The sequence below is a fragment of the Tupaia chinensis genome, unplaced genomic scaffold, assembly GCF_000334495.1.
Source record: "Tupaia chinensis unplaced genomic scaffold, TupChi_1.0 Scaffold139491_1, whole genome shotgun sequence".
Classification (NCBI taxonomy): domain Eukaryota; kingdom Metazoa; phylum Chordata; class Mammalia; order Scandentia; family Tupaiidae; genus Tupaia; species Tupaia belangeri.
This window is the reverse complement of record NW_006199376.1, coordinates 222105-232834: the sequence shown is the minus strand read 5'-3', so window position 1 is coordinate 232834 and position 10730 is coordinate 222105. Positions and strand designations below refer to the sequence as shown.

General features: G+C 38.2%; 2 protein-coding genes across 3 annotated transcripts in view; both read right to left on the bottom strand.

Moving 5' to 3' along the window:
- Positions 1-10730, bottom strand: part of OR56B2 (olfactory receptor family 56 subfamily B member 2) — a 42219-nt gene that overhangs the window by 22825 nt on the left and 8664 nt on the right. The window contains exon 1 of one of the 2 annotated variants that reach the window (XM_014593025.2): positions 620-810. The exons of the other annotated variant lie outside the window; for it this stretch is intronic. The gene's annotated coding sequence lies outside the window, so the exon portion shown is untranslated. Of the gene's footprint in view, positions 1-619; positions 811-10730 lie in introns of those variants that run through there. 2 annotated transcript variants of the gene reach the window in all.
- Positions 4499-5478, bottom strand: LOC102478832 (olfactory receptor 56B1). The gene is given in 2 exon segments (XM_006162001.2): positions 4499-4543; positions 4546-5478. Coding segments are annotated over 2 exon segments (978 nt in total).

The following is a 10730-nucleotide window of genomic DNA, read 5'->3' as shown; positions in this document are numbered from 1 at the left end:
AGAGAGTGTTAGTCAAACACTGTCAAGAGGGTCTCACACCACAATCCCTCCCCTGCCTTTCAGTCTTCTAGGATCATGGGCACACATGTTTCCAGCATGTACAATCACCCTAGAAACTGAACCCCGATCTTCCATATGCTTTCCAACATTACAGAACATTGCAGTACTACTGCATCACTGAGCTAAGCCCAGGAGCTAAGCTTATTAATTTGATATATATATATATTTTTAAGTTTATTCATTTAGGGGCTGGATCCATGGCCTCATAGTGAAGGCAGTTAGATCTCACAAGGCTGACTATGGTTTGAGCACCAGACCTGATGATCTGAGAAACACCCTGAGCTTGTATGCATGCATTCCCCAAATCCCAACAGGATAATGAACTGAAGAGCAAAGGATTCCAGTGGAATTGTGCCCCATGAAGGATGCTTTCTTTTTCTCTTTTTCCCTCTCTCTCTCTCTAGAAATCACATTCTCTGACAAAATTTTTAAAAATAATGAAAAGTGTATTCATTTATTTCTTCTATGAGAAAGACACAGACAGGGACCTCTAACAGAGTTCCCATGCCATGATCCACCAACAGACTCAGACAACACAAATCACAGTACACATATGTACCTGGTATGTTCAGGGAGGTCCAAAGATGCAGACCTGTGATCTTTCCATGTGTATCCAGTGGGTCACCACTGCACTGTCATCTGGCCCTGCAACTTTTCTTTTATTGCATGCGCTTGCCAGAAAGACAGATAAAGACAGAGAGACAGAAAGTGAGAAATCACTCACCAGGGGTACGGCCATGCTGCAATCCCTTCTCCTCCATTCTCCTCTCAGGATCTTGGGCACACACGTACACGCACCCAGCGTGAGTTTTAAGCCACCAGGTCCGGGACGTGAACCATGGTCGACTATGTGGGAGTCCAGCGACATAGACATTATGCCAACTACTGGCAGCTCTGATTGTGGTTTTGATCTGGATCTCCCTTATAATGAGAGATGTTGAGCATTTTTTCATATGCTTTTGGCTATTCACATGTCTTCCTTAGAGAGTGGTTTTTATTTTTTTTTTCAACTAATTATCCCATCTTTTAAAAGGGTTGATCATCTTTTTTCAGGACAGCTAATTGAGTTCCCTGTGTATTCTGGTTATTGGTCCCTTATCTGACACATAGTTTACAAAAATATTTTCCCAAAGCTGTGGTAATCAGACAGCATGATATTGGCACAGAAACAGACAGGTGGACCAATGGAACAGAATAGAGACCCCAGAAATAAACTCCCAAGCATACAGCCAACTGATATTTGACAAAAGGTACCAGTCAATCCATTGGGAAAAGGAAAACCTCTCTAGTAAATGGTGCTAGAAAAACTGGATATTCACTTGCAGAAAGATGAATCTGAACCCCTACCTCTCACCATTGACAAAAATCAATTCACAGTGGATCAAAGATCTAAACCTAAGACCTCAAACCATAAAATTACTGCTGGAAAACACTGGAGAAACTCTGAGAGATATTGGCATAACAAAGACTCATTAAGTAAGACTCTCAAAGCACAGTCAATAATCCCCAAAATAGACAAGTGGTATTGTGTCATATTAAGAAGTTTCTGCACTGCGAAGGACACAGTAATCAGTGTGAAAATAAATGCATGTGATTTTAATGAAAGGTATTACTGAATAAGTATAGCAGATTTGTGTATTCCTCTTTTTAACCACTCTATAGGATATAAATAAAAGTTTTTAAATTAAAAATGTTTTATCCATTCAACTATTTTTTTAATTTTATTTATTTATTCATTCATTTTTAAATTTGACAAGAGAGAGACACAGAGAGAAAGAGAGAAAGTAAGAAAGCAAGTCACCAGGTCTGGGACTCGCGCTATGGTCAGCCATGTGGGAATGTCCAGTGCCTTAACCACTATACCACCTGCTGATCTAATCCACTCAACTATTGATTCATATTCTGAATTTCTTTTGTGCATATATAATGTTTTTGTATTTGTTATTTAATGTTTACCGAGAATGTCCTTTTCTCCAAGCAAGACTTGCAACTATATAATTCTTGGAATTCCTCATTTTGTGTTCTTCTGTGGATTTGTTCTGTTGGAATCCAGAGCACTAGAATGATGGAAATGGGTTCTTTACAAAGTAACCCTACAGAAGAACCTTGAAGGCTATGTGAGATTCGCCAGTCTCCCAAATCAAGTGTACAGGAAGTCAATGAAGGGTTTGAGTTCATACTATGGTAGTAGGTGAATCTGGATTGGGAAAGTAAACATTAATCAACTCACTATTCTTCATACATAGATTAGTATTCTCCAGAGTGTCCAGGTCCTTCCCACAGAATAAAAAACTCTATACAGGAAGAACAGTCCAAAATGTTAATCTAAGAAGGTGGGGTTCAGTTGCTGTTCATGACAGTGGACACCTCAGGATTTGGAGATGCAGCTGCTGGCAGCCTGTTATTGACTACATTGATAGTAAACTTGAGGACTACCTAAGTGCAGTCATGAGTCAACTGCAGTCAGATGCCAGATAGCAAGGTGTAGTGTTATTTATATACTTCATCCCTCCTTCAGGTCATGGACCTAAGCTATTGGATATTGAGTTTATGAAGCATTTACATAAAAAATGAATATCTCATTTATTGCCAAAGTAGACACACTCACACTGGAGGAGTGCCCAACAGTTTATAAAACAAATAATAAAAGAAATTCAAGAACATAAAATTAAAATATATAAATTTCCAGAAACAGAAGATGAAGAAGAAAATGAACTTTTTATAAAAGATTGTTTACCTGCATCTTCTTATGTCTATCACAGCTATAGTGGAAGAGTCATTATGGTAGAGATGGGGACAGTATAAATAAAACTAGTGAACTGCTGAAGTTTTATTTCAGCAGAAAACAAAAGGAACACACAAGTGTGAGTCTAAGGAGAATTTAATGAAGTTTCTACTAGTAGAGTGGCACATGGGTTAAAGAAATGAAAAGGGATAGTGAAAAAAATTATGGGTGATGGGCACCCAGAGGCGAGTAGCAGGAAGCTTTTGTTCGCTCTCTTGGTGTGAAAAGGAAACAAAAGAAAAACAAAGTGTCACTGAATAGCCATCAGAACTGTCGCCATAGCATACAGATCACCTGTCAGGTGCTAAAAAGAAACAAGTAAAACATTTAAGGGACACAAAAATGGAATATCTGTAGATGGTAAAATTTATGGTAATATCTTTGATTAAACTAATGTACAGTGCGTATTCAGGATTGGAAAATTCAATTGGTATGCTCTAATAATATAAAGTGATTGAATGTTAAATAAATAAATAAATAAAAGAAATTTTAAAAATAAAGGGCATAGCCATTCAGAAGCCTGATATCAAAGCAGGCTGGGAGTAGAAGAGTAACTAACTCAATTCTCTCTTTTTTGAATTCTAATCTCTTACCAGTCCATCCCATTGACTCAACCCTTCAGAATGCTCAAAGATTAAGGAAGTTGAGTTTTAAGTATATTGAAATCAACCATGAAGGGTACAGAGCAATGCAGAAAAAGCAGAGAGCCAATTTGGAGAGGTCAATGAATAAGAATCAGATCATTGTAGCCACATGCATCTTTTGAGTCCTATTTTTCTGAGCTGGCTCACCTCTTCTTGTACTACCTAAAACTCCATCATTGTCTATTTTAACCTCACTCATCTGAAATATTTTCTATTTCTGTCTCTGTATCCCTTATTATAGGGTGATACTTGTTCAGGGAGACTGACTCTGTTCCCACATTACAGTTAACAATGTCCAGGCATGATCCAAGATCCATGATTCTTGTACCCATCACTAGTTTTTTTGAGCGTGTGTATGTGTACACACATGTGCTTATGATTATATTCCTTTCTAGTATAGTAGATGAATATAAATAATCAATTCTGCTGACCCACTTAATAATTATAGTAGAAATTCCTTTCATGTCCACCCGTGTGTGTGTGTGTGTGTGTGTGTGTGTGTATATATATATATGTATGTGTGTGTGTGTGTGTGTGTGTGTTTGTTTTGGAGTGTCTAAGAAGGTTTTGTTTTTTTAATTTTTTATTACAGAAACTTTCCTACTTTTATATAAAAACATAAAAGTGGAATGTCAAATGCAATCACTTTCTCTTTCTTCTTTGAAATTCTGCTACACAGTTTAGAAGAAGCTGAAGTTGGGACCAGCAGTTAGTGTAAAGGCTATGTCGCTGGACTCCTATGTAGTCGACCGCGGTTCACGTTCCTGGACCCGGTGGCTTCAAATCACGACGGGCGCGTGTGCATGCGTGCCCAAGATCCCGAGAGAACAATGGAGGAGAAGGGATTGCGGCGTGGCCATCCCCCCAGGGGGTGATTTCTCGCTTTCTGTCTCTCTGTCTCTCTCTCTCTTCCTGGCGAGTGCATGCACCCGCCATGCACCTATAACAAAAACCTCCAAAAAAAAAAAAAAAAAAAAGAAGCAGCAGCAGCAGCAGAAGTACATGTACATCACATAGGGAGTTTCCCATGTCTTATTTCTTGTGTAAGCCCAAATCAAACAACTTTTGAAAACCTGCCCGAAGTTCTTTGGTCCTCAGGGCATAAACCATAGGGTTCAGGGAAGGGGGGATGATGTTGTGCAGCACATTGAGTAAAACTGGAATCAAGGGAGCCCTTGTCTCGGCCAGGTGAGTTACTGAAACCACTACTACAGCAGTGTAGAAGAGGATGAGGATGAGATGCGAGCTACAAGTGCTCAGAGCCTTGGATGCAGCTTCAGCTGACTTCAGTCTGAGGACTGAACGCAGAATCAAAGTATACGACAATATAATAAGACTGAGATCACTCCCCATTCCAACCCATGCAAGGACCAGCTGGCAAATGCTGTTTGGTCTCCTGTCATCACAAGCCAGGCTCGTCACCCCAAGGTTAGAGCACAGACAATGGTCAATTTCATTCTTGGAGCAGTAACTGCGTTGAGATGCAAGCACAGGCACTGGAATGACGCACAAGCCATTTCTAAGCACCATGAACAGGGTAGCTCTACAGATTAAGGAATTGGTGACAATTGATGGGTAGCGAAGAGGGTGACAAATAGCTACATATCTGTCAAAAGCCATGCAGAGGAAGATGCCAGACTCCATGCCAACAAAGCAGTGAATGGCATAAATCTGAGCAAAACACTCAGGGAGGCTAATGACCTTGGCATCAAACCAGAGGAGAGCTAGGATCTTGGGCATGATGGTGGTGGCCAGGCCCATGTCCACCACAGAGAGGATGCCTAGGAACAGGTACATGGGCTGCTGCAGAGAAGGGTCCTGGCAGATGGTGATGAGGATGAGGATGTTTGCACCAATTGCTGAGAGATAGAGTAGTGCCAGTGGCAAGGACAGCCAGTGCTGCCAGCTGTGGATGCCTGGGAATCCCAGTAGAATGAACTCAGAGACCTGGAATTTCGAGCTATTGGAGTCTTTGAGAGATGTGGACATATTTTCCTATGAGAAAAAAGTTTTTTTCAAAGTTGTTTTCTCTGATCATCATTATCACGAAACATTATTTAAAAACCCTCTTCACGTAGTATAGTTTGGTACTATAACAAAATAAATTCTAAGGTCATCTCTCATAGTAATTTAAGATAAATTATAAGAAAATTCCAGAGTTTTTCAGCCCAGATCAATTTAATAGTTATACAGATATTTTCAGCATGAATCAAGGCACCATGTATAGTCTTCAGTTATCTCAGGTTGAAGCCACTATGTAAACAGAATTCAATTTTTTTTTTCTCAAGCTTTCTTTGTCTCTTCAGAAATAGATGGATGGAACAAGCAGTTAATGTAATGGCTATGTCGCTGGACTCCCACATAGTCGACTGCGGTTCGAGTCCCGGACCCAGTGGCTTAAAACTCACGCCGGGCGCATGTGCATACGTGCCCAAGATCCCGAGAGGAGAATGGAGGAGAAGGGATTGCAGCGTGACCAACCCCCCTGGGGGGTGATTTCTTGCTTTCTGTCTCTAGGTCTCTCTCTGTCTGTCTGGCAAGTGCACGCGCCCTATAGCGAAAAACCTCTCCAAAAAGAAAAAAAAAAAAAAAAAGAAATAGATGGAATCAAGTAATTTTGCTTCTTTTCTTCATATTTGTGTCAATGTTGCTTGTCTCAGATGTTTACTTACTAGTAATAGCTAGATTTGTGTTTCAATACAAAAGTATGGGGGATGAAATTTTATAGTTGCCTATTCCAAAGTGATATGCATGCCCTTTGATGTTTCGCATAGCCTTTCAAAAAAATTCTTATCATGGTCTTTCAAAGGTTTGCTAAAATAAACCAAGTTGCAATTTGGGGGAACAGAGAATTTTTCTTGACATTCTACCTTGTGAGCACTCTTGAGGAGATTGGAAAAGATTCCTTTAAAGAAAGTTAAGTGAACCAAGCTGGTATTTTCAAAAGGAGCCAAATAATGGAGATATACTTAGCAAGTTTGTTTTTTGTTTTTCAAATTGAATCCTAGAGAACCTTTAAAGATACATAAATACAGAATTTAGGTACAAGTAACAACGGCCTCTAAAATTACTATCATGGCAAAAACACATTTCATATGTGACCCTCTGTGAATCTTCACATGCCTAATACTGTATATTAACCTTGGATGCCCAGATGGTGCACAGCTGATCTCTAAATGGTATTCCTATTCGTAACTGAAACTGTATCCTAATTAAACAGTAGTTTTATTTATTTAGTAAACAAAAATGATTTGTCTGTAACATTGAAGGAACTGTTGTGAAATGTCAGAAACATGCTCAGAATTAGGTTTGCTATGTTTCTCGGACTATTTGCATAATTATCCAATCAGCCAAGTCTAAAACTGGCAAAAAGTCTGCCCTTTCCACGGATTGCTTCCATATCCTGTTCATGCATGTCCTGTGCTTCACTCGTACTATGCTCCCCACCTCCTCCAGTCTATGCCTTTTTAACCTGCATGATCACACCAGTTTTTCATTTCTCCACACTTCATCCATTCTACCTGCAATCTGATCTTTCTGAAGTTTGTTTTCCTAGGTTTCAAGTCATTTGTTTCTTCACACTTTCTTTCAAATAAAGTCTACTCGCCTTTACTGTGCATAAGGCATTCTTTGATATGATTCCAATCCAATTGAGGATCATCCCTTTATTTTCATTTCCTTGTAAGCTGTACTTCAGATTAAAAAATGGAACTTACTCTGTATTAAAATTACTGATTTTACAAGGCATTGTATTATCAATATTTTTTCCACCATGAACATTTTTTCTTGTTAAAGCAGATGATAAATTCTCATCAGTACAAATATGTATAACTTATATTTAATCAAATGTAAGAAAGGCCAACATTCAAAAGTAAAAATGAGTTGGAATCTCACATAGCTGCTACTGGCTTTGGGATGATCTACTCACCCAGAGGAGTGGGGGGTACAGACAAGGCTAATAAAACCAGAAATCCCTCATTCCAGCAAAATTTGTGAGAACAAAACTTAAAGGACAAAGCAAAATCCACAAAGACCCACCGTAACCTTTGTTCCCTTCCATGGACATGATCATTGTCATTGTCACTTTCGTGTTAAAACAAAGTAAAGGATTAACAAGGAAATTGCAGCTGTGTGTAAAAAATAATACACGTTCTCTACACAGAATATTTAGATTGATTCCATTAAAATAATGGCATTCGAATTTTAACATAGGTTTAAAACCAAGGACATTACCACTCTCTCATTTTTTTATTTTAGTTACTGTACTGGTCATATGCATGATTGTTGCTACAATGTGCTATTTACAATGAAGTGGACAAGCTAGGGATCCCATCAGACACTTCCAAATTTTCCTCCAATAGAAATCAGTGATAAATCAATCTTATGTACAATTTTTTTACAACTAACCCATTTAACTTGGCAAGATTACTTACAACTTACACAACTTTTTAATATTGAGAACTACCTAAAATAGTCTAAATGCATAAAAGTGAAGATGTTGACATTTTTATAAATAGTTATATTTATTCTTTTACTCAAAGTGGAAGTTAAGTATTACTCCCAAAATATAGCTCTGCTAGGTGAATGCTAGTGTGCCCTCCCAAAAGTCTCAGCCTGATTCAAGATTACTCTTCCTGATCTCTAAGACAGGCAAGTACTGAAAGGAGGCAGGTGAATGGCCTAATGCCCACGAACAGATGAATAGAAAAAGTGTGACACATATACTCTATGGAATAGTACTCAGTCACAAAAGAAAAACCCTGGCTTTTGACCAAAAGTGGATGAATAAGGAAGATTTGCTGCTGAATGAAGCAAGCCAAGCTATGTAGGAGAGACATTGTATGTCTCCACTTAATATATACTGTCTGCACTCTATGGCTGAAACTGAATGACTAAAGGATATAGAAACATAGTGAATTGTTCCCATTGTGGGAAGAGTGTGGGTGAAGGAGTAGAGTATGAAGGACATTAAGGAGAAAAACAGAGAGGCAAATCATTTACAGGACAAAGAAATGAGTTATTATCTATTGAAGATAACTTTATAGTATTGTTAACTGGACTGGTGAGAAATGTACACATGTTGGAATATTCACTTTGCAAGCTAAGTAACATGTGATTGAATGTATAAAATACACTAAAATAAAAAAAAGAAAAGCAAATAATTTTGCTTTTCATTGTGTTTTATATTCCAGTATATGTGCTTCAAATTCAGATTCCTGTTCAGATATTTCTGCCTCTCTGTTGCCAGAGATTTGTAAATGGGTGAGGAGAGGTAAAGAGGATAACATTTTCTTGACTTGTTTAGCTAATATGCAAGACAGCTGTTTCTAGGAGTGATTTTCCCCACTTCTTTCAAAATCGGTTATGCCTGGACTACCTGTTCCTTGAAACCTCTGAGACAGTAAAAACTGATCAGAAATGGCTAGTCCCCTTTTCTTCTTTGAAATCCCCTTGACCTTTTCCTAAGTATGAACAAGATACACAAACCATACGACTGCTTAAAGTTCAATTTCAAAGGTCTTCTCCAGGTTGCTGCTGAAAGGGTTGGTAGGGAAGGGGTTAGTTTGCTGCTTGGACTTGTTTTCTAGCTCAGTGCACTGGGTTTCACAAGGACACACTGGGTAGGTGCCTGTAGGAACATCTGTGGGCTTGTCTGCTGAGGCCAACTTGCTTTGAAAACTGCAGAAGTGCTGAGATTGTATTATCAATATTTTTTGCTATAGAGGAAGCTATCATATGTTTATGAGCAAGGGAAAAATCTGGAAAATAATGGATCAAATTTTAGTGAAGTAGAATGTTGACAATTTAATTATATAAGTTATGAGTTTGCTTTTTATTTTAGTGCCGTTAAATACAGAAAAGAAAAGAAAAGAGAGCCTTTACATGCTCATAGCATGCAGTCTATCTTTGACGTTTTCTCTATTTTCTTTAAGTGTGTTTCCCTGATTGAATATATGTTTGAAACAGTGAAGAGGAAGAGTAAGTTTGAGCTCTCAGAAGAAAAATTGTTTTTATATTCTTTTTAAACAATTAGATCACAGCATGACATACTATGTTGTTTTGCTATGTAAAAAAGTTAATATATTAATCCTAAAGTAACCTGGCAGCTTGTTCATAGACAAGGTAATCTCTAGTGAAGCATGTAATCCTGATAGTTTCTAATTCTAGCTTCGGCCTCATTGGCAAGGTCTCTCTAAGCTCCTATATCTTGCCAGGGTAAAGAGAGGGGTTAATCTCTTTTGCAAGATGTTGCAAAAACAAAGTTTAGGAGGAGGTAACAAATGCTCTGGGATTTATTCAATGTGACCATGGTAGGGTATTAGTACTTACTGTGGTCATGGGCAGAAACTCGGTCTGAGGTCCTAGCAATGACTGACTTTCCTAACAGGCAGGGACAGAACTTTTAGAGAAAGAAGCTTTTCAATGAGATGAAGATATGTTTTCAGCTAAGAAATGGCACAGAAATGATAAAATTCCAGAATTTATGAGGAGTAGTGTGTAGTTCAGTGATATAAGGATAATAGATTTTGCTAGGAGACATGAGAGAAAGGTCCATAGAGAAAGCTGAATTCCTAAGATGTTAAACCCCAGAAGAGTAGAAAGGAAATTAATTTAGAGGCATGTTTCCTGTTAATGTAACTGAAAACTTACATAAAAATGTACAGGGATTAAAAAAAAAAAAACTTCATTCATAACACCAAACTTGGCCTATAAAGGCTGGGAAATATTTCTAGAGTGACTAGTTTTTACGCCCAAAATTCAGTCTTTAGTCTTTGACAGTCCCATGCACATTTCCTGGTGCTTTTAAACATTATTCTATTTGTCTTTGATTTTCAGCAGTTCAATTATAACATGTCTAATATGGATTTCCTTTGTTTTTAACATTTAAAGGTTTGTATCTATGAATTAATGAGTTTAAAACATTTTTGTCAATTTTCTTTTTAATTTGCCAGAGGGAACATGCACTCTCTAAAGAGAGATGGAGAGAGAAGAAAAGTGAGAAATCATGCCCCACACAGGGTGTGTGTGTGATGGGGAGGCTGGACATGCCACAAATCCTTTCTCTTCCATTTTCCTGTCAGGATTTTGGGCACCTACACATGCCTAGTGTGATTTTCACGCTGCTGAGTCCAAGACTTGAGCTGTGCAGTGAGCAATATGGGATCCAACTTAACCTTTACAACCGCTCGGTCCCATTTTGTCATTTTCTAAACTATTTATTTTGCCTCATTTTTTTCCTG